The sequence below is a fragment of the Aythya fuligula genome, chromosome 3 (genome assembly GCF_009819795.1).
Source record: "Aythya fuligula isolate bAytFul2 chromosome 3, bAytFul2.pri, whole genome shotgun sequence".
Lineage (NCBI taxonomy): Eukaryota > Metazoa > Chordata > Aves > Anseriformes > Anatidae > Aythya > Aythya fuligula.
This window is the reverse complement of record NC_045561.1, coordinates 28,120,359-28,144,651: the sequence shown is the minus strand read 5'-3', so window position 1 is coordinate 28,144,651 and position 24,293 is coordinate 28,120,359. Positions and strand designations below refer to the sequence as shown.

At 40.3% G+C, this 24,293-nt stretch overlaps 1 protein-coding gene across 2 annotated transcripts in view; it reads left to right on the top strand.

Moving 5' to 3' along the window:
• The first annotated feature begins 2,375 nt into the window (after nucleotides 1-2,375).
• Nucleotides 2,376-24,293, top strand: part of AKT3 (AKT serine/threonine kinase 3) — a 150,974-nt gene continuing 129,056 nt past the window's right edge. Inside the window, exons 1-2 of one of the 2 annotated variants that reach the window (XM_032185287.1) lie at nucleotides 2,376-2,483; nucleotides 14,822-14,976. In XM_032185287.1, coding sequence (XP_032041178.1) covers nucleotides 14,931-14,976 — 46 coding nt within the window. In that variant the 5' untranslated portion in view covers nucleotides 2,376-2,483; nucleotides 14,822-14,930. Of the gene's footprint in view, nucleotides 2,484-2,804; nucleotides 2,838-14,821; nucleotides 14,977-24,293 lie in introns of those variants that run through there. The other variant, XM_032185288.1, reaches the window with a different exon arrangement.

Here is a 24,293-nt window from a genome sequence, read left to right as displayed (position 1 = left end):
TTTCATTTTTTATTTTTTTTTATTTTTTTTTTTATTTTTTTCTTCAGAATGGGTAGAATTTGCAGAGACTGTATTTGAGTTTTCCATTTGGTTTCTGTAGAATCATGATTATCAGTGATCATATAAAAGTTTATCAACCTTATTGGCCGTGCCAGTATGGGTGACAACGAATGGGTTTTATTCAGGGTTCTGTATTAGGAGCATGCAACCGCAGAGGTTCCTGTTTTCTCTTGTATTTACATGTAGTCCTATTGTCCTTACCATGTGAACTACAGTAGTTTCTTCATTAGCATATGTTGTTAATATGTTCATTAAATTCATGTCACATAGTCATTAATCTGAAAATGATGTCATTTCTGCAGAACCTACAACCTCATTATGTTCACAGTATGTACATCACAGCCATGTTATTTCTGAAAGAGGTATGACACTATTTGGTTATTAATCCAGAGGTCACTTCTGCCAACCTTGCAGTGATTAACTCTTTGCAAGAAATCATTCTGATGTCTTGGAGTAAAACACTAAGCAGTGTTATATGCTTTATATGCTGTAAGAAAAAATAAAATACAAACTGTGGCATAGAGGCATTTATTTATATAGCACATTTAGTAATCTGTACAAAAATTATAGGTAAGATTCGGCTCACTGAGGTCAATATGTAAGGCTGAGCAGCATCAAAATGTTAGGACTAGTTAGTAACTACGAATTTCCAAACGGAGCAATGATCTTTGATTTCTAGGGAGTATGAAGGTGGTGAATCTGATTTCAAAGTCATGCTGGGCAAAATACTATTAACTGGTGTATAGTTGTCCTTATTGTACAGATAAATCCAAAATATCCTAATGGAGAACTACTGAAAAAAATTCATTTAGTCTCCAGATCAGTTCAACAGATTTCAGCATACTCTTTCAGCAATTTGTAACAAAACAAAAACATAGAAAACTACAGTTTCTTGGAGATAAGTGTTAGCCTCTCTAACGAAAGTGTTTTCACCATGGAGCATTTTTTTCTTCTTTTTAGATTAAAAAAATGTGCATTTAGGCCAGATTTTCCTGGGTGATATACACTGAGTATATACGGATAAAATTAAGCAAATTGCTGTCCTCCTAGAAGAAGTATCTGTTAGGCAGCTTTTTGAAAGTGAGGAGAAATAAACTAGGATGATCAACTACACAAATATACTAGTAAGAAATTTGCTACTGTTTGCCCCAGGGATCAATACACAGCAGAAATGCTACAAATTCCCGGTCTGCCTAATACCAAATACCTCTGCTTTCTGTGGGCCCAGATTTCACACTACACATTTGGTGCCTGAACAGTTTATTGCCAGTCCATCAGCTACTGCCCATGCAGACTTCATGCTGCCTCAGGTTCTGGGTTCTCTGCGGGGATAGCGGCCACCAGAAGGCACCTTCCAAGAACCAGCCACACCTTTCGTTTCTCAGAAGCAGCATTGTGACAATGGTGAGGGGAGACGTTAATGCATACATCCATTTGAATAATGGATATTATGGCTTTACGTGCATCTTGATAGATGATGAGATACTCATCTCAGTCAAGTTATTTTGAGGAAAGAGGAAGACTGAACCGTAAATTCGGGGAAAGGAAGTAATGCTTGGCAATGTACTTTTATTTTTATTTTTATTTCCCAAAAAGTTGTGTTAATCAAATAAATATTTTGTTGCTTTTCTTCAGAATTCAGGGGACGGGGAGCACAGGGTGCAGCCTGCTAGTGCAATCAGTAGGGCAAACAAACTCTGCAGCTCGAAGATGAAACTCAGCAGCTTTATGAATGGGATTGTGCGGTACGGTTGCCTACCACAGCAGGGAATGGATTCGCTGCCCCTGGAGGCAACTTTCCAGTCCTATGCCAACTCATACGATTATTTGGATCCTCTAGAAATTCTCGGCGAAGCCCTGCAGCAGGAGAGGCAGAAGCAGGACTGGGCTTTCAAAGGGCTGTAGAGGAAGGCGGGGTGCGGGAGGGAGGACACCCTGCGACACCAGTCTGGGGCACCGGCGCCGCGTCCTTGTCGCGGGTGGCACCGGCAGCCGAGCCGTGCGGGAGCATCGCCGCGGCGCATCCGTGTGCCCGTCGGGGCGACCGCAGCCCTGCGGATGCCGGGGCTGCAGCACCACCGGGGCCGCCCCGCGGCGGGCGGGCGGGCGGGCGGGCCCCGTCCCCGCCGCCTCCCCGCCTCCTTCCGCAGCCGGCGGCGGCCCCGTCCCCGCCGCCCCCCTCACCTCAGCCGCCCCCCTCTGTCTGGCTCCCCCCGCGCCGTCTGGCGGCCCCCCCCCGGCCCCGGCCCCGGCGCGCTTCTCGCGAGAGCTGGGCATGCCGCCGATGCCGCCGCCGCCGCCGCCGCCGCGGAGGGGGAGACACGCGGGGGGAGCCGGTGACGTCGGGAGTTTTCCTGAAAGTCAATAACGAGCCCGGCGGAGGCGGCGGGAGGAGCCGACAGCGGGGCCCGGCCGGCTCCGGGGTGAGTGCGCCGGGGGGAGCCGCCGCCGCCGCCGCCCTCCTCCTCCTCCTCCTCCTCCTCCTCCTGACCCCCGCGCGTCGATGCCGCCGCGGCCGCGCTGCCCGCCCGGGCGGCTCCGTGCGTAGCGGGGCGCGCGGCTCCATGTAGCCGGGGGGGGGCCGGGGCCGCCTCCTGCCGCCCCCGCGGAGCCGCCGGGGACCGCCGAGCCCGGCGGGGGGACGGGGGAGGAGGAGGAGGCGGCAGCGGCGCCCTCCTCCCCTTCTCCCCCCGGAGCCGGAGCCGCCGCCGCCGCCGCCGCCGCCGCCCTCCGGCTCCGCAGCAGCGCCCGCGGCGCCGCCGCCGCCGCCTCTGCAGGTACGGGGCGGGAGGGGCCGGGCGGCGGCGGGGCGGGAGGGGCGGGAGGGGAGGGAGCGAGGAGGCGGGCGGGGAGCGGGGGGGGAGGCGGGGAGGGGGCGCGGAGGGGGCGCGGGGCGGCGGCGGCGGCGCGGCCGGGCCGGGCCCGGGGCTGGGGGGGGACCGGGAGGGAAGCTGGGGATCGGGGGCGGGGGTCCCCCCCCCGGGCGGTGCGGGCGTTATGTAACGGTGGGGGGGGGGTCGGGCAGGGCGCGCCCCCGGCGGGAGCGAGCGCAGCCCCCCCGTTATCCTCCCCCCCACGTTTTTTTATCCCCCCCACCCCGCGGGAGCGCGCCGGGGGTGACTGCGGCGCGGGGGTCTGGCAGCCCCGCGCGCGTGCCCGCGGCGCGCGTGCCCGCGCCGCCCGGGTGATGCCGCCGCTGGCGGCTCCTGCCTGCGAGTAAACAAACCGGCCGCCGCCCCCGAGCCCTCCTCCTCCTCCTCCTCCTCCTCCTCCCGCACCAGCCATCATGGAGGCCGCCGCGCACATGCCGAGCAAGTTGACGCGCGGCGGGGGCGCGCCCCGCACGTGCTGCACCCCCCCCCACCTCATGTCGCCGGGGCGCGCGTGTCGCGATAGGGGGGATGCTGTCGCCGTGTCCCAGCCGCAGGGGCCGGGAGCTGGCGGGGAGGGGAGGGCAGCGCGGCGGCGGCGCGGTTGCTGCTGGTTCGCTACCCAGAGCCTGCCACGCTGGGTTATCTAACGGGGTTAGGCTAAAAAAATGTAAAGAAAAGCCCCAAATTCCTGGTTTTGTGCGGCTGGTAGGGAGTAAACAACTGCATTGCTCCACATCTTCATGCTATATTTTTAATGTAGCTATCAGTTGGTTGGCTACTCGGCTACATCTACAGGATCTCGTTTTTATTTTTATGAAAATAACGCCTACGGCTTGACTCGCTTAACTTCTCCTGAAGAAGTTCTGTTCTGAAAACCCCAATGCCCCAGGTACCTCCATCGCCAGCCTTTCCCAGGACTGAAGGAACTCGCAGCCGCCTCTTCTGCCGCTGTTTGATTAGGACCTACCAAAACTTGGCGAATAGGCAGATGTACTTCCCCCATACCTCACCATATTTTGTACATAGCAATCAATTTCCCAGGGCAAGAGGCATGCAAATGAGAGGTCCTAAACTTCTGAGAAAGGACTTCTTCAGCGTGACCTGTTGTTGCTAGCTTCTGTATACAAATATGAAAAGTGTGTATGAAATAGGGAAGAAAGCTTATTTTGGCTCTTAAGATAAGCATACAACTCAAGATCCCGCCTCTAGGACTGTTTTTTTTTTTTTTTTGCTTGTTTGTTTATTTTATGGCAGGAGCCTTTAAGTTGACCCCAATATCACTAATTGGATTGGATTGCTAATTATAGCCCACGTGGATCTGTTTTGGTTGGATGCGGACAGTCAGTCAAGTTCAAATGAGAGCCAAAGAAAAACTGTAGAGATAAGAAAAATCCTGTTTCCTGGAAAGCTTTGTATCATATTTCAATAACTCATTTTTCCTCTAACATAGATGTTTGGTGTATGCACACACACACAGGTAAAACCAGTGAAACTCATATTTGAGGTGGTCAATGCTGTGGTGCGTTCCTGCCTTCCTCTAGCTAGGTTTGCCTTACCTCAGCGGGCTCTTCAGCTTCATGGGCAGCTTCATAGAAAGTTGTATTTCAGCATCGTGCTCCCTCACTTGTTTGGCAGTTTGGGGGAAGATGATGCCTGGTTAAACAACATGCTGCTGCTCTACAGGAAGCCCATGAGACATCTGACACATACGAGTTTATATCTTGCCCCAGTTGAAGCAGATACAGTGTTAAGGCTGTGATGGCATTAACTTGTACTGGAAAATGTTGACATCTTGACACTGGAACAAATGCTTTGTGGAAGGAAGGGATAACAGTAGTGTTTTTTCTTTAGCTTACCCCAAAACCACCGGAGCTCTGCTATTGTTTGCAACCCAAGCTTCTGTTTGCAAGATGTTCCCAGAAACCATATCTTGACTTCCGACTTCAGTTTGAAACAGCATGTGTCTGAAGTTTGTATAATAACTGCGGCATCCTTCAGACTACTTGGAATTTGTCTGCCACTGGTTTATTTAGTCTTCTTTCACTTTCCGTGTGCAAATTTTCCCAATTTAAAGAGATAGTCATTTCTATACCCAAGAAGTTTTTTTGTTTGTTTGTTTATTTGTTTTGGTGAAATAACTTTGAAATACTTGATTGCTTTGGAAGGTATGATACCTTTATTGCAGTAGTTCAAATGTTAAAATAAATTTGAAATTTCTGTGCTGTTCTTAGTATAAAGAAGATTCAGTTTCTAATAAATGTATTTGGTTGTAATTTCATTTTGTGCTGCTAATGATGCAGCAGGAGAGGTCGACTCTGTGCGTGGAAGTCCAACTTTGGTGGCATCTTTGGTGGCTTTGGCACGATGCTAGTTTTAACCAACACTGGAGAGTGGGAGGACCTTGAAATAGGTAGAGTGAAAACTTTCTTGTAGTGTACTTCCATTTCAATATGGTTAATGCATAAATGGAGTTGCTTTAAAAGGAATGCACTAGACTGTAGCTGCATGCTTAGTAGGGATGTTAGTTGTCCCAAGTCAGCCAGCACTATGTGCCCAAAGACCTCTGGTTTGTTTTTCCCAGCTAATAAAGTAAGCGTTCTGTTCAAAATGTGCAGTGCTCCTTTTGTGAACAACATTGATGGTTCAAAGAGAGTGGAACAGATAAATGTGTGCCTTCGCAAGTTTTATTTACCTTAAAATGTCAGTTTTGTTTCCAATATATGTATGAAATTTACCATCACTTGTAAGATTGCCCTTCATTCTAGAGTATTAGATTGGCTCTCATTCTGTTAGGAGATGGTTACCAAGGATATCATGTCAGGGACAGGGGTTGCTGTCTAGCACAACAGGTCCGTCAGGGAGTGTGGCACTGCCTGGAAAACAAGGGATCTTTGGGATGAGGAGCCTCGTGTCTGCTAGTATGTTGCCTCCTGGTTACATGGAAGGGCAGCCCTGAGTGTTGCAAATTCTTGTTGGTAAATTTGTGGCACTTGTTGCTTGTCTTTGCAACAGGTTGGCAGGCTATGTAGAAGACTCTTTTCTAAGCCGTAGTTACATAGTAAATGGAAAAGCTTATTCAAAGTGTTTTACAAAACTATTAAAGCCAGAGAAACAAACAAAACTACTGAACAGGAAAGGTAACTTCTTAGTGCTTTGTGTGGTGTCAAATCATATTTAAAGTTTTGGTTTGTGTTTTCTTCTGGGCTGCTTGTATGAAGCAGATTCAGGGCTGCTTATATGAAGAGAAAAATTATAAAAAAAGCTTGCAGAAAATGCAAGGCTGTAGTAATAGATGGTATGGCATTTTGTCCTTGTCCTGTAGCTCTACATCAACATTAAGTATGGCAATTGAAGTAGTTTTGGCACATGTGATGGATTCCAAACAGATTCTTTTTGTCTTTGTTATTTAAAGGTGTTGTTCAGGTATATTAGGAAGCTGTGGCAAAGTCTATACTTACAAAAAAAAAAAAAAAAAAAAAAAAAAAAAAAAAAGTTACAAATATCATTAAATATTCTTTTCAAGGAGAGGAAGCATTTTTGTCCTGTGTATAGAAAAATGCTTGCTTTTGATCATTTTAAATATTTCTCAGACTTTTGATATTAGTGTCAACATTGACTATGTTTAGATGAAATAACTTCTTATGTCTCGCATCCATCTTGAGCAACCCTATCTTTCCATGTGTTTCTATGCGAGTGTCTAGGTATGAGTCCTATTGATCAAAAAGAGTATTAAGAACAAGCTCTTACCCTGTGAATTTTTCTGGAATATCCTGACTAAAGAGCAGCAATAATTCCCTTAAGAATGCAGCCAGGACCTCAGTGTTTCATACATGGCTGAATGACGTGATAGCACTGTTTGTCAGATGTTACTGCATTGTGTGTGCGATGAAGTTATTTGAATGCATCCCACAGTAGGAGCACAGGTGAAGAGCCTGATTCAGCTTTACAGAGATCAATAAGGTCTTGCCACTGGATTTTTTTAGGTGTGGGGTGGCAGTGCCTAGAGGTCAAAAGCTTCTCTTACAGGTGGTTTAACCCCACAAAAGTGATACAGTATTTCTTGGTGGAGTCTCAGCAGGCTTTCAAAACAATTTTTACCAACAAAAGTGTTTTTTTTTTTTTTTCTCTCTCTCTCTCTCTTTTTTTTTTTTTTTTTTACCAACTGTTTAGTGCGCTTCCTGGGATATGTGATTGGTACAACTTGTCTTGTGTTTTTCTTAAAGCTACATACTATAGGGCAAAGAATTAAGGTTAAATGTGTGAGTTTCATGTAATCTGTCTTTTTGTATAACATTTGCTGAAGACCTTTGTCTAGTAGGCACTGCATCTAGCCTTAAATGTGTTCAAGTGACAAGATGCTTTTGAAAAATGAACAGTGTACATTTGTGGTTGTAGAGAATTCATTCTGTGCTTAGGACATTCAGATCTCAAGTTGATGAGAATAATGCTTGTGGAAGATGAACAAGCAGATCCAAAAGGTTTAGATTAGAAGCTGGAGTGTAGTTCTGGTCATGTTGTAGTGGTAGAATTAGCAAGTTCAGCAATTTTTGATGGCTATGTGGGAAAGAATCCCTTTTTCAAGCAAATTCAGAATTTAATTTGTACAATACATAAATAATAATAAATAAATCCTAATTTAGGAGTTTGAATGAAAGTCTTTTGGTAGACATGTCATTGAACTTTTTTCATCTTGTATATTAATAGTTTGAGAGCACATATTTATTTCAGTACTTTCCTTTTCCCAGTACTCATGGTACTTTGCTTATTTCTGACTTTTATTGTCTTAATTCTTTGTGGCTTCACCTATGTGCTTGGCATTGTGTATGCACTATGGTGCTGTGCTCCACAAAAGTTACTATCTTACCAAAAATCAAACATATGAGCTTAATGAAGCTCTATTTTGTATCTCTTAGATATCTTTTAACCTATCTCATTGCAGAATGTATGGGAATTTCTTGGTTCTGTGACATTTCACAAATTAGACAACCTGTTTCAGGGTATTATAGACTTAAAAATCCAATTTAATTTGTTTTCAAAATATGAAACTTGAGTTTAATTTTGCTTGGTAGTTTGAGACATTACAAAACTTTTTTTTTTTTTTTTTTTAAAGAGTGAAGGAACTTCATCTTGAAATGGCAAGAAAGAGTATTCCTATGTTAATCCTCAGCAAGTTAAATTTATTATATTTTGAAGTGTTGAGTGGAATATGGCTGTCATAGTTATGATCCTCAACTAATCTTTAATTTGACTTCTTTTAAGTCTCAAAACTCTCCCAAGTTCGTTGTCTGAGTAACTTTTTTCTCTAATGCATAACTTTAGCCCTCCATTCACATTTACTGCTTTAAATATATTCTTTGGTTGAATTTCAGACCTGTATTCTCATACGTTTTATTTTCTCACTCTCCTGTCTGATTTTTTTTTTATTTATTTTTATTTTCTCTGACTGGGGAGAGAAAAGGATTCAAAGCATTTTTGTCAATAAAAACAATGCAAACAATGGGTTGTTATTTTTTCATGTGGGATTCTAGAGAAACAATTTAGCTACTGTTAGAAACTTCCTTTATACCTTGGTAAACAAAGACAAGGGTGGGTTTGTTCACCTTACCTTAATTGTACCTTTGTCCCTTAAAATAGCTTAATTTGTCATTCTAATATGAAAAAGAATACAGGATTATAGTTTCTTTATTGGCAAATTACTCAGTTGCAAAATCTAACTGAAACACATAACTTAATATATTAAAATTTAAGTGTGACTGCAGTCACAACTGAATTTATCTAAAGTCTCTAACTCGCTTATCTAAACATGTATGAGTTATGTGCAGCTTTTTGACATACAGTAAGTGAAGACAGAAGACTGAAAATATTAAAGCACAAAGTATACACATATGTGTGCTTTATAAAGACCTATTTATCTTTTCTAAAGCATCTTGTTTTTCCTTACCACAAAGTGTAAATATTGCTAGTTTTGTTATCCTCCTTCTAATTCCAAGCCAAGGCTTAGGAAATAAAATTGTCAGGAATAATTTTTAATGTCAATATTCTTAATGACATCGAGATTTTTAGTGCAGAATACGATTAAAAAAAATATTTGCAATGCCTGTTGCAGAGATATCTTTTTTTTTATCTTTGTTGTAAAATTTGTAAAATAGGAACATATAAAATTAGAAATTGTTTAGGGGTATGCTTAAGTGTCTTAATTGTGCATACAGCAGTAAAGATTTTATAGATTTAGAATGTATTTAGAATGTTGGTTTTTATTATATTTCTTTGTATTGTAAAACCAGTTAATGTATTTTTTGTGATTTTTTTTTGTTGTTTAGAAGTTCTTTGAAGTTGAACAAAAATTATCTTTCTGCAGGTTCCTTTTTCTCAGTCTAAGTAGTGACACTATTTAAATTAGTCAGTTCTCCTGAGACCATAAAGAGGGGCATAATCCAACTGCACCGTTTTTGAAGTATAACCAAAATTGCAGAATATGTAGTTTGTAGAAGCCTGTATAAATACACTACTTTTTAGATAAACCACTGAACTGGATGTGATTCTTCCATTAGTAATACAGGTTATTTTGATTTAGGAAGTTTTGTAACAATCTCTGTTCTGCAGCATAGTCTTTTGTGTAATTTCTGATGCTGTGCAATGTATCCTCTTATTGTTTGACCAGACTTTCAGATAACAACTTGTGTAGGGGAAGAGGATATGGATGCATTTTTCATATAAATAAAACTTGAATCTGAACTTTACATCCTACAGAGAACTGTTTTTAGTTTGGAGCCTTAACTTTTTAATTTCTCACTTTGTGATTACAAACAGTACTGAAGACTGCTACAGTACAGTCTGTTTGGATGCATTGGAGGATTCAGACTTTGGAGGATATGAGAAAACCTCCTAAGAACTTGATCTGGAAAAAAAATGCCCCTAAAACAGATAAACAAACATGGGTATGATAGCCACTAGAGGATGACTAATTAAGAGCTTTTTTTTTTTTTTTTTTTGTATTAGTGTGTGTTTTGTGTGTGCAAACATAATTTTTCAGTGTACCTTTCTGAGAAATGATGTAAAGATGAGGAGATTTGGCTCTGATTATGTTGAAGACCAAGGAATCTCAGTGAGTCAGGCAAAGAGAAAGATTCACTTGGACATCATCCTCTATCCCCACCTCCCCAGAGCATTTTATTAAACAAATGGTTACTTGAAAAAGGTAAAATGGCAGTTCCCTGATACATTTAGGTTTATATAATCACTGGGTTGTGAATGGTATGTGAAGTTGTAGGGGTAGTCATTGGAAGAGGTGAAGCTGATCCTGTTGGTATTCTCTCTGGTAGCTTAAGTTGGTAAATGTGAGAGTATCTGTTTTTTCTCAGCTCCAAAATTGTTGAAAGTAGGAGCTTCTGTTTATGAAAGTTCTTACAACAGAAACCTGAATCATACAATTTACATTGAATTTATGGGCACTGTCTTCTGTACTCAGCTGTCTCTTGTCACTGGGGAAATGGGAGGATGCCCAGATTCCAAGGGAGTGTTGTCTGCTCTTACGAGTCTTGATGATTATTCACTTGCACATAGTGGTTGTTAAGTGTAGACCTGAAACACTGTTCTTGCTCCTTCTGCTTGGAAGGAAAATATTTCCTTCTCCCCATCCACTGAGTCTGTGGAGGTGCCTGACTGCTGCAATGGGCGTGAGTGCCTCATTTAATTCAAAAATATAAGTTGAGAAAAGGTGTCTTCTCCATACTGAATAGCCCATTGCTTCTTTTAAGAGTAGGTCCTATAGTTCCTAGGCGATAGCATCATGAAACGAACTTTTTCTTTATACTGCTGTTAGTCTCAAAAGTTCAAGATGAAAACTGAAAAGGTGTTGGTTTTTCACCACACTTTGGGAAAACTGTGAGTCTCAGTAGGATCTGTTGCATGTAGAAGTTTCTGTTTGATCCTTGCTCAGAAAGATGTCCTTGTGACCATTACAGCTAGGAACTTAGAATTCTTTGTAGTATTAGTCCTTCTGAAGTGTGCTGAAGTGTTCCATGTAATGCCAAAATGTGGCTTAATAGTTTTCCAAAGAGGAAAGAAAAAAAAATTAACTTTTTTTTTTTTTTTTTTTTACAAGATCCAAAAATAAATGCAGACATTTCGTTCTTGTAACCGGTCACGATGGAGTAAGTTGTCATAACTGCACCACAAAGCATGCAGATGATAGGTTTTTGTATTTATTATGCATATTCATGACTGACTGATACATTGTGCAAAATACATACGATGTACTGTTGGAAAATTACCTCTTAAAAGTTCTGTTTGATAAAGTGGAAAAGAAAAAAGAAAAAGCAATCCAACCTGTTCTTCAGTTGTTGGAACATAAATAAAAACCTAAGTTAGGTTTTTCCCTGTAGGTAGCAGCTGGAATGCAAAACATCCTCAGCTTCAGTTCTTACACATTTTTTCCCCATTCCATCCTATAGCAACAGGGGAAACTGTAATATTTACTCTGTAACAGCTGCTGGAACTTGAAGTGCATTGGGAGAGCAGAGTTGATGGCTAAGGAGTATTTAAGCTCTGTGCAGGCTGTGTAGCATGAACGTTTCTGTAGGTTTTCTTGAAATAGTTGGACTGTAGATGGAATGCTATTCCCTTATGAGAGTTCTTGTTCCATATGTTATAGGGAACTATTTTATGCCTGTAGAAATGCACCAGTGCATCTTCAGGGTAAAGGTTTCTGTATGTCTGTTTTTCATTAAGGTCAGTTTTCGTCACAATAGGTAATTTTCAAAAGTGTGTTGCTGGATGACTTTCTGAGTGAATGAGTGTAGCTTTTAGAAAGCCTCAAAGGAATTTAATAAGGGATAATACTACAGATGCTTACAAATGGCTTCTTGAAAGTGTAGTGTGAATGTATAACCTTTATTTTCATTAGTCTTTTAATGCTTCGATTTATCTTCTACAGCTTCCTGTGTAATTCAGATTGACTTTTAATTACCCATTAAGGGAGTGATCACTATAACCATTATGTCTGCATACAACTGTTGATAATTTTACTTAAGTTGTTTCTGGTAGCACTGTGAAGCTGAAACAGAGATAATTTGGTTAGTTTTGTCACCATATTTATCTGATTTTTGCATTTTGGCATTTTTGTTTGAAATTCAATGTAGTAGTCCATGGAAGGAGTAGGATGCTGTCCTACAGGCTTGCATTTAAGGTTATTGGGACACAGGCAGAGATAAAAATCAGTCATAGATCAGATTTTGATTAAATAACACTAACTTAATCATGATCAGTGGATAAATAGGGAGCTTTAAGCATAAATTCATTCATTAAAACTATATGTCTACAGGAATCATGGACTTAATGATCAGTATGTGGGCAGACAAGATCATTGCTACTTAGTGCAGAAGTTCATTTCTTACAGCTTAGTCTGTACCAATAAAAATAAATTATTGCACTTTCCATAAGAACACACCAACATTGGGAACTGCATTAGATTAACAGATAGGATAAAACAAATCACAGCATATGCCAGCCCAGGCTAAGTATTTTGCTTATTTTGTCTTTATAGTTGAAAAAAGTTGCCTGTGATCATGTGTTAAGGAATGCACTGGAAGCCTGGTAGGAAAGTCAAACCGAAGTCGGGTGTTGGGATACTGATGTGCTTGCTTGTGTATCACAGAACAGCTGTTCTTGCGTCATTGTTGCTCCCCCTGGTTCTGTAAAGATGTGTGTGCTTGGAGTAGGAACTGATACCGTGCTGCCCTCATCCATCCAGGAAGGCAGAACTGGCACCTGTGTCAGCCGCATGTCTCAGTCTCTCTCTGTCCGGGCACAGCTGTTGGGCTTGCTTATCACTGGACTGAAGAGCATAAACAAAACTTCTGATAGAGTATGGCCCAAAAAATAACTCTCTAACTAGTGAGGTAAAGGCCGTGGAAAGCTGTGCTTGTTGTGTTTATTTCTGCCACATTGTCTTACCTGGTAATGCACAGTCTAACCAGATAAAGATGAACTGACACTAATGAAACCATCTCCTGTCCTTCCAAAACCTTGTATGTAACATTTTCTTTTAATTCTTGTAAAAACATGAAGGTCTGAAGGCAGTGTGTGTTTACATAAACAGAGGTGTCTGGTGTCCTTTTGGACACAGTGGGGCGTGATGCTGTTGCAAAAGGGTGTGCATCACCTGCATGGGACTTCCCGTCATATCTGCCAGTGCAAAGGGATGTCACAGAGGCAATGCTTTCAATATTATTTAAACTTTGTGCTACTAAATGATTCAACGTTGCAGTTTTTAATTTTAAGTACCTGAATTACTGCCTGTTTTTGAGAAAACAAGTGAACGCGTAACTGTAAAATGGATACACCCTCAGTATTTCTGAGTTGTGCTCTACTGCATTATTTGTTGCATGCCACGTGAAAAAATGTTCATACCAAGTTTTATGTTGCACAGCACAGCATCCATACAGAAGTAGCCTTCCATCTAGCTGCTGCATGGTGCAAATACACATTTTTAAAATGACATATTGGAAATAACCTGTGCACATATAATGGTTCATTTTTTACCCTGTTTTTGGTTGGATTAGAACAGTTTATTTCCCCGTCCATTCTCCATTCATTCATTGCACAGGTTGCTTTTAGGAGAATTTGTTTCTATTGCGCTTACATTTGTTGGTCAGTACACTAAATTGATATGTATATGCTGGATTTTTTAGTACTGAACTGGACTGTGTGTCCCTCCTCCAGTGTGTACAGGTGTGCTCCTGTGCGTACAGCCATAGAAGGGTGTTCCTCCACCATCACAGAAGTCCCTTTCCTAGATTGGCATGATTTGGATGTTCCTCCTTGTTTTGAAGGATGGAGGGGAAAGGCAGTCTGCTGGCAAAAGGAGACCTCTCCTGCCCTCTGACTTCTCTTCCTGCTTGGTTGCAGTGCTATTATCTCTTCTTCTCAGCTTGTTGGTAGTCTGGGAGTGAGGTGGTGGAAGGGAGAGCTGTGGCTTCTGGGACCGGCATGTCCTGTTGTAGGGCTGGCCTCCTTCCGCCCCCTGCGAGCTTTTTTTCTTCTTTGTAGGGAAGAGAGCGCTCTTGTCACCGCTTGGCTTAAAGCCCTGAGAAAACATGCACTCCTTCTTTTCATAAACTAAAGTGTGGCTTTTTTGGTTAATTTGCAGTCCTAAAAAGTTGCTTCTCTGTTCACATACTTGTTGGTGCTGCTGTTTGTAAAAACTTAGAGGTTTGTACTGGCTATCATGTAGGTATAGTGGAAGTAGGAAGAATATTATATTTCAGTAGCCTTTACTATTTCTTTTTCTTCCTTTTTTTTTTTTTTTTAATTAATTGAAACATTTTGAAAAAAATAACTGCATGGCTGGTGAATTGCTTAATACAGATTTTAACAGTTAAGCATTATAGGTATGGTTATCATCATAAGGCTTTGGCTTTAAGTGCCTTTACAGAACCTTTCCTTCCATTTCCTTTCACTCTTGATCTGATCAATGCAGTCTTAATAATAGAATCACTTACCAGTTGCATGGATTCTGACAAATGGGGGAATGGTGAAAGATACTGTGGCTTCAAAGCTGGACCTGTGAAGCAGTACTGGCACCGTTTCATTTAACAGCATCCTGTGCATCAGTACAAGGAATTTTATTGTGTGCGTTTTATAATAGTGCCACGTGACTTAAAATGTAACACATCCTGGGTCTGTTAAGTAGCAAGGTGTTCATGGAAAATGTGCTGTAAGACTATAGAAATATGATTCCGTTATATGGTTAATTAATAAAAAAAAAAAAAAGCAGATTTTTAGTGTGAGCTCAGTCAGTGGAAGACATCAACAAAGACTTTTTTTGTTGGCTGTCAAATGAGAAAAACAGAAAAGACTTAAATTCTTTCTCTAATATTTCCTTCCAGGGTGACTCATCAGTAGAAATTGGGAAGAGCAGCAGAAGAGAAGCCAAGCAGACAAGCTGATAACTCAAAGAAATACTCTTTTGAGTCGGGGGTTCAGAGTGGAGCCATCATGAGCGATGTTACCATTGTGAAGGAAGGCTGGGTTCAGAAGAGGGGTAAGTTCCACTTCCTAATGCAAAGTTCTTGTGGTGTGTAGCAGGCTGTGTGCAGTGGCATTGTACAGTTATGCTGGGAGCATTCTTGATTTATTTTCTAGTCTGCAGCAAGCTAATCTGACCATATGGAATTAATGGCCATTAAGACCTGGGTCATGTTAATACTTAACTCTCAGCACTGCCCCTGTTTTACGTGGGTAACTGACAGTAAGGAGGAAGCTGGACTTGGTAATTCCCACTTAACCTTGCTGCTGCAGCTCTTGTCACCCCTGTATCAGACTAAGTAGGTGGTGGTGGCAGCTCTTAGAGGTAGAAATAGAGGGGCACAGTTGAAGGTTGCATAGGAGCTGTTGTGGGTGCAATACTTTGTGTAACTTCCTCTATGCCAATATGTGGCTCAGCTTATATTACATACTCAAGTAGTCCCTGTAAAATCGATATACTACTTGTGTAAAGCTCAGCATATATCTAATTGCCCTGCAGACCTTGAAGCCATATGATTAAAGAGTAAGTTCCTAATTATAAGCCAGTCTAAAGTAATATTTTCTGTTATGGTTAAATTCCTGTGAATTATTGAGATGTCACATCATAATCTGTTACCGTGTGATTTTCAAATTTGGGAATGTTGCTGTATGTTTTGAGTGGGAAACCTCTAGAAATAGATGGCATTTGTACCATGTAATGGACTTTGAATGAAATCTTCCATAATTCATGCTGCTTTGCTTTGGGTTGTGGTGTTGCACAAGATTATTTCCAAAAGAACATCATCTCTCTTGCAGAGAGAAGGTGATCTGGATTACAGGGTGATGTATGCCACAAGCTTCTGTGATTCTAGCCCAGAAGAATTTAGACTTGAATAGTGTGAACGAAATTGCCCTTAATTTAAAAAGAAATGCTTTGTTTCATTAGCAGCATGCAAAGACAAAGATCATCATTAGCTTTCTTATTGTAGATTGACATTAAATGTTAAAGAAGCCAAGAGAATGAGAGAAGTTTATTATTCTGTTATTTCTCCTGCATAACTCTATTTCGGTATTTCATTGTGGGTATTGCAGATGAAAATGGGCTAATGTACAAGAAGCTGAAGGCCTGCTTCCCGTTTTGGAGTATATATTTTTTGTATATAACAAATCAAATTTTGCATGGCAGGAGCTATTTAAATTTTTTAATTGTTTCTCCTTCCCAACTTGTTGCTTGCTCTGTTTGGTTATCTGATTTCCCTTGTTGTTTATTTCACATAATTTCTTTCAAGCATATTATAAAATGATTAGGGTGATCCAAATAGTTCTTTCTTACATAATGTCATATAAATTGCTCATTCTTACTAAAACACAATAGCAACTGTGATATGCATTAATAACTGAGGTCCAGAAAAGGATTGTAATGTTGTACAGTGAATCTAAATGTCTTAGTGAATATTTGAAAATTGGAAGTGTAAAAGTTTTCCCTCTCATGCTGTTTTACTAATCTATTAATTAAAGAAAAGCTGATGGATTTTGCATTTTTATGTCAGTTTTGTTAGATATTTTATTTTCAAAGACACTTCATGACATGCATTTTTTCCCTCATTTTAATGAACTTTGAGTGAATGTATGGTTGTTTTGTTCCTTCTTGCTATTGGTAACTTTTTTTTTTCTATGCTTTCTAATGTTTTCCTAAATTTTCTATGACCTATCACACTTATTGGTCAATTAAAGTGTTTGTTTTGCTTCTGAAAAGAAGAAAAGTGTAGCAGAGTTTTTCAATGTCAAAAATTTGTAAGCATGTAATTCGATGGTTATACATTTCATGTAATTACAGATTCTACCCTGACCTTGCTCTGGAGACAGAGTTGCTAAGCACTTTTGTTATTGTTGCCAAGGAAAAGTATCTGAACTTAATCTAAACTCTGAAAGTTGGAATTTGTCTGTGCTCAGTGTACACTTTGTCAGCTGAATATTCTCTGTCTGTACCAAGAGGCACGGTGGGATTGGTTAAAGTTGCACTGCTTCTGCAAGCTATAATGCTGTTACAGTTTTAAAGGCTGCTCCCTGATCATCCCTACTTAACGCTTCTTGCTTCAGTTCTCCAAGTGGTTTTGGTTTTGGTATGTACAAACTAGGTTCCTCCTGGAGGAAAACAGTGTGGAATCTCCTCTACAGGTATGCGCTGAGTAAATTCCAGCCCCTAGCTGAGGCATAAAGGTACAAACCAACAGCTGGTGCTTTGGAAAGCCCTAAGCCATGTGCATGGTGTAATGTTCCTTTTGAGGCACCAGACTGAATTTAACTTGAAATAGACTTGTAAACCCTATATGCTGTAAAAACGGGGGCCTGGGCACCAGCTGTTTCAGTTGACTGATCTGCTTCTATTATGCCAAATTACTTGGTCATGTGGATATAGCTTGGGACCTTTAAAATCTATTGCCTTTAGCAGTCAGGGTGGTGATATACGTCAGGGTGGTTTGTGATGTAAGGAAAAGAACAGAGCAATCTCTTGCTGCAATTTGGAGCCCAGTCAAGGAGTATGAGGATGACTTGAAAGTATGGGGATGAAGAAGAGTTTTGAAAAGCCAGCTAATGAGATAGGCCAAAAGTCGAGTTAAAGGAACTGAGCGTAGGAGTGAGAGGGGAGGCCGAAAAGTTGAGATGGCATCAACTAAAAGTTGAAGCTGAGATAGAGACTGGGGAGGAGAGATTCTGTTAGTGCAGGGTATTGTGATTCTTAATGGCTGTGAAATGCACTGAGAAAATGTTTGCTTTATTATTCTTTGTGCTGTATCCGTGTCAATAGAGGGCTGACAGTCGTACATTTGTAAGTCTTTAACCCTGCTCTTGAGCATGAAGAGTCAACGTGATTCTACATGAGAAGCCTCAGTGTGCTGTTGTTCTCCGAACACTTAAATGATGAAGCTGCTAAATTATTCCTATTTTAAAATCATTCAGCACTCAGGGTAAAGAAATGCCAGAATTAAGTTTACTTAATTAAGAATGGTCATACTTAGGCCTTGAGCAGTCTTCACAAGAAGATGTTTCCTTGCGGTGAGAGTAGATGACACTGAGGAAAAGTAAGCTGTTACATGAGCTTAGGTGAGCAAAAGGTGACAGTCAGAAGTTGAGAACTTCAGATGATAGAAGGCAGTGAAACCCAACATGAAGCCAAGCCCGAGAAGCTCAGAGAACCTCAGGAGCCGTCAGGTCCCATGTCATAGGTGAAAGGAGACCCTGAAGCATAGTGGCTGGGCCTGCCTGAGCAGGTGATGTGGCCCAGTGAGAGCAGAGCCAGAGAGTAAACTAGTTGGTGATGAGGACTTGGTACTTAGCTGCACTCAAGGCATTTGCAAAGTGAAGTGGGTGTTACTTTGGTCTGGCTTTGGACTGCTTCTGTGCCCCATTAGCAGTGGTAGTGCTCCGGCGTCCGTCTTGTGGTTCACTTTCATCTGAAAGGAGCCAGGTTTCTGCACTCCCAGACTGCATCATTCAGGAAAGTGCATTAGCTGGGGTGATAAGAAGTTTTGTTCTCCTTATCTGAACTGAAGTACTAACACAGATGTACCCTATGAGACATCACAACTTGTCCGAGCAAGAGGCAGATGTATGACTTTAATGGTTTTGGGTTTTCTGCTGGAGTTTTCTGGAGGGAGTCTCTGCTCAGTCAAGAGAGCAGTGGGAATGCTTTTCGTACAGACGCTCTTATGTTTGTCTGTGACTTGCTGTCTCGGCTCTAGTGATAAGAACCAACCATCTCATGGCCTTCTGTGCCTGTGCTGCTGGAAAGATAATGTTGCAATTTACTAGCTGAGTGTGTTTTGTTTCAGAGAGGATAATCATTTTTGTTTCTTCTCTCTGTTTTCCCACTATTCCTGTGGCCAGATTAGAATACAGATGTGTTGTCTTCCTTTGTGAGTGTCTTTTTTAAATGACATCAGTGTTCTTTCCTTCTAATGCATATAGGTGAAAGGGATGTGATTTTGACGAAGAATCTGAAATAGACTGATCCAAACCTAGCTGGTGACATGCAGAAGTTATAACATGTATTTAATATTCATGCAGTTAGTGTAAGGACTCTGCAGAAATTGCTGAAATTACTTTTCCATTTTGGGTTTGCTTATGTGCACAGTGTTTTGCAGTGTCTTTTCAAATTATTGTAAGATTTAGTATTTTTAATTTTACTGAAAGCAAATTGAATGTCTTACAGAGTGGGGATGTATTTTGAATGTATCAGTTTGGAAACAGCTGTTCTTTTAAATGGATGAACATGTTTAGTATGATTAGAGCATATCATTACAAAAGAGGTTTTTATGCGTATAATTCAGGTGATTTTTTTTTTCTTTAAAGCTAGTTTCACAAGTTGTAGAGCTGACCTTGTCTGTGGTCTATAATAGTCACAACAATTAGATTTAACAATCATTAATAACTATGCTTAATTGCAACCTAATTTCTTTATATATAACCTGTGCACAAGATTTCAATTAGTTTAAACATATGAAAAATTTTAAGAGTCTGTGTTACCATGTTATTAAAAGATCATTTGGGACAAAGGAAAAATTGACACAGATGCTAACTTTTTAAAGGACCCAGTTTTAAATTTAACATGTCAATGAACTTTATTTTGTGTGTATGTTGAAAGGGTAATGGTTTTTCATTGGGGAAGAGTATACCTAATGTGTATTACATAACAAGATGGCTAAATGATTAGCGAAAGGCAAAACAGAATGTCAGTTTAAGTCTGTGCTTCTATTGTACTTCAATTACTAGGCCTCTGTTGGACTTCTGCATTCAGGTATGCTAAATTAGATAATGCTGTTTGTCGTGGCCATGTTTACCTTGCTTTATTAGATATTTTTACACAAATTATATGGGATAGATAATGAATCTGACTTGTTTGTGGGGGTGACATTAGTCTCAATTTTTGATGTCCTGATTTTATCTTGCAACATTCGTATCAAGTACAGAAGTACTAGTCTACCGATTTTATAGAGAGGGAACTGAAGTACAAAGTTGCTATAACTTAACAATGGTAACTTAAGAAGTTTGCTATAATGAGATGGCAGTAAAAAACAGATGTTGTGAAGCTTTCTTGTAATGAGATTGTCCTGTAATGATTGCATCACTTGAAATACTGTAATATCTTTTTCACTCAAATGCTGTTTATTTATTTATTTAAAATTATAGCTTTTCATAACTTCCTGGTATCTGGAATACAATTACCTGAAGTAATGTTAATATTTCTAAACTCATAGATTTATAGAATAAGATGTGTTTGATTTATTGTGATGAGAGATTAATTCAACTGCTGGTTTGTTCTCATTTCTGCAATGTAAGACATGATGCGATCATGTTTTAATCATGTCGAAATCATGGGATTTCATGAAATAACCACGTGGAAAATATTTCATGTTGTTGTATCTACTAATTAGAAGAATAAATAATGTGGTGGAATAAATCTGTTGTTCCAGGTAGGAATCAAATTGATCTTTAAAGTTTGAATTGTTTACAGTTCTACAGTAACTTCTCTTCTATACTCCCCCCTCCCTCCCCCAAATCCTGAAAAAAGCATGAAGTAAATTAATGGACATTGGGGTTTGCAGCTGAATCAAGACCAAAAATATGTTAATTTTGGAAATACACATGAGAGCTTGAATTCATGTGGTATGTTTTTTTTTTTTTTTTTTTTTTTTTTTTGGGTGGGGGCAGGAATGCCTTGATTGAAAAAATAATCTCAGAAGTTATGGTACTAATTGGATGTTATTCACAACCTGTCAGAAATCTTGTTTGCAGATTGTCTGAATTATTCGAGTAGTTTAACACACCTCTAACAAAGACAAATTTAAATAGACTGTCTTGAACATCTGCTACAGAAAGTAGAAGAAATGCAAACTATTTTTTTCTAATTGTCTTAGCAAATAGTAGTTTTAGGTAAAATCTTCATCGATGAACCACTTGAAACTAAATAAATCTTTGAAGTTCCATTAAAACTTTATTTATTTTTTTAATGTTCTGGGTTCAATATAACTGTAATATGGCCTTTTCTCATTTCTAAATCATTTTACAGTTGAGATTCTGATTGGTAAAAATTATGCTCCTCTAGAGCTGTATTGTAGATGGTAGTAGCTAAAATTCTGTGTGTGTTCTTTGATTAACCATATTATTTCCAATAATGATACATCAGATAGAAGATGCAAAGATGCAATAATACGTTCAGAGGGAGAAAGGTGTTATCCTACGTTTAAGAGGATATTATTAGTGGGTAAAAATCACGGGAGCATCAACATGTTTGACCTTGGTGCTATTGATTTTCAGATGTTTGTTTTTTTGCAAAGTTGAAAGATTCAATACTCAAACCGAATCCCTGTTATTCCCACCCTTCTGGTGGTTGGTAAGGCATGTTTCTGGGCTTATCACCTTGGTCTCTGGGGTGGGGGGAAGAGGAAAAGGGAGAAATCATTTGACCTCTCAAGTGTCCTGAGATTTATGGTAGAAAAGTGCTTCTACTACTCCTGACAACAACAGGTTGCTTGTTACACAGGAAAACACCTAGGCAGTGTTTTTTTGGAGCGTTCTGGATAGATATGCATTATATTTTCATGTATTTCTGTTCCAGTTCCTATGCAGTGAATGCTGCCGTAGTGTTTGTTTTCTGAATCCTTTCTCCAGTCACTTGTATTCTTTCCAGTTTATTACCCATGAGAGCAATACTTTCCAAGAAGCAAGGTTAATGCTTGTGGTTGCAGGGACTGGAAAGCAAGGCTCTAACAATTCAGTGTCCTTTTCCTACTCGCAGCTCTCACAGCCTGGCAGTGCTGCATGACCAGATGTTTGAAGTATGCTGTCAGGGAGGACTTTGAGGAACTGTTTCTCTAAGACATGTTCCTTATTAAATAAAACATTTTATTTTATTTTATTTTTTAAGCTTAAATGGTCACTTTACCTAATGCTTTCGGCATCCTATAGTCTGCTGATGAAACTTAAATCCACTTGTGTTTATGCCACTTTCACATTAAGATTTCATTCTTGTAATAACTTGCTTGTAATAAAAGAGTTTTTGAAAGTTCACGAGAAGTTTTATTCCCTCAATATACCTATGTGCCAGTCTTAACAAATGTTTCTCCTAGTCCTTCTTTTATTTCAAAGGCAATCCATGTACCCTTGCCTCAGCTGGGCCGGTCAGTTTATGTCTCTGTGGGACCCACTCCTCTTACACTACCCTGCTGTAGTTGTCAGAAACATTAATGAGGTCAACAGCTGTGACATGAAACTAGGTCCTGAAGGAGTTTTAGGGATGGAGGGAGAAGTCAAAAAGGTCTAGGGCACAAATATCGAAGAGACAATTGAGACTGCAAATTGAGATCCTGAAAAATCAGATTTGAGAAGAGATCAGGCTAGTGATGATTGAGAGAGTGAATAGAAGGTGGAGGACAAGAGAAGAAGGTTTTGTAACCACTCAACTGCTGTCTTGGTTGCACTTTGTTTTCTCAGAGAAAGTATTGACCCTTCATGAACATCTGTGCAATCTATTGGCAAAATGAGGTTTTCTTTCCCAGCAAATATGGGAGGAAGTTGATGGTAGTGCCTGGGATTTATTCAGCCACAAACTTACTGAGAGCTGACTGATCTTTTCCAAACTGCAGGCAAAAAAAAAAACAGCGTTGCTCCATTTCAGCAGCATAGACCTTACTTGCACTGTGTGGGAAGGATTTCCTGGGTTTTGGGGTAGTTCTCCATTAGCACCTAACACAGCACAATAGAAGATATTCACAATCTGTCTGGACACAGTCTTGGGCAACCTGTTGGAGCAGAGGCTTGGACCTCCAGAGGTCCCTACCAACCTCAGCCTTTTGTCATTCTGTGGATCTGTCGAGTGGAGCAGCTAGTGCTTAGATTTTGATGTCCATGCTGTTCATATTTCCAGCACTTTGGTTTGGACTCATTGTCATGTCCGTTCCTGTGCTTTTAGCAGTGGGAATGTATTAAGTGCAGTCGTGGTGTAAGCCAGAGCTTGTAATAGTTGGTAATTCAGATATTTGCTTCAGATGTATATTCCCTATCTGTAAAGCAGATGGACTTGCAGTCTAATTTTTTTTCCATCCCTCTTCAGCCCCATCTCTAGCTGTGTCTTGGGTACTCTGTGCTTTTTATTGGTATTATTATCATATATTGTTTATAATAAATATTACTTTATGGTATTATTGATAATTTCCCTTGCAAATCAGGGCGATGCTAGCCAATTTTTAGTAAGCCAACTATAGTAAACTAACTAGTAAACTAACTACATTTCTTTGTAATTGGATCCTTATCATCAGACTGACGTCCAGGTTACCATAAGTTCTGAATTTATTAGTTTGCTTTCTTATACAGTGCTTTCTCAAGACTGGCAGGGAAATAGGAAATGAATGTATTTGATACCAGTACACAGATAAGAAAATGCTTGCTCCTTTCCAGTTAGATTTGGAAATTCATTTGTGAAATGTTGGGGGGTAGTCTTCACAAGAATATTTATTCACAATATGGTAGCATATTACTAGTGTGAAAATAGAAAGTCACCATTTTCATTAATGGTTAACATTTTTACATTGAAATTCCAAATTGTGTAATCCTCAATTCCATTTGAACAGTTGAAGTGTAAAAATTTTACTGTAAAAAAGAAAAACACAGTATTTTTCACAGATTGCTGCTAACTAGGCCTAGATAATGAGAAACACACAACTGGAGAGGGATCTGGTATCTACTTTACATGAGTGCTCTGTGGTTTTGGCTGCAATGAATTTGGGGACAACTATCTAATGAAGAAAGATGCACAAGATGGTAAATGCTGTGAAGAACTGGGCCACCAATGTCTTAAATTTGGCACTCTGTGTTATGGATTTTAATTTGTCCAAGCCACAGTTTTCTTCTGATAAAATGGAAGGTAGTATTGGTACTTTACTTTAGGGGCATCCTGAGTGTGAGTTTGGTAGTCCTTGTGAAACTTGGGGTGCTTCACATTGCAATATTTGTGCTTTTGATAATGTAGCTGTTTATACTGTTTATATAGAAAGTAGAATGAGCCTAGCACTAGCTGAAGTTAGCATGAAGAAAAAGCAGTGGATTATTTGTTTGTTTTGTTTATCTTCCTGATGTTTTGCAGAGAAAATGGTGATATTTGCCAGGGGTGTGTAAAGGGAGGAGTTTATAATTAGGTGCAAAAACCAGTAGTACCTTATCAGTTCTTAAGGTTAGGTTTTTTTGCTAGATGTCTTGCAGAGCAAATGGAAGAAACCCCTGATGAGCTGTTCCTGGGCGAGGATTCCATAGGAACATGGTGACATCTCCACCTACTTGTGTGCTCTTCTGACCTGA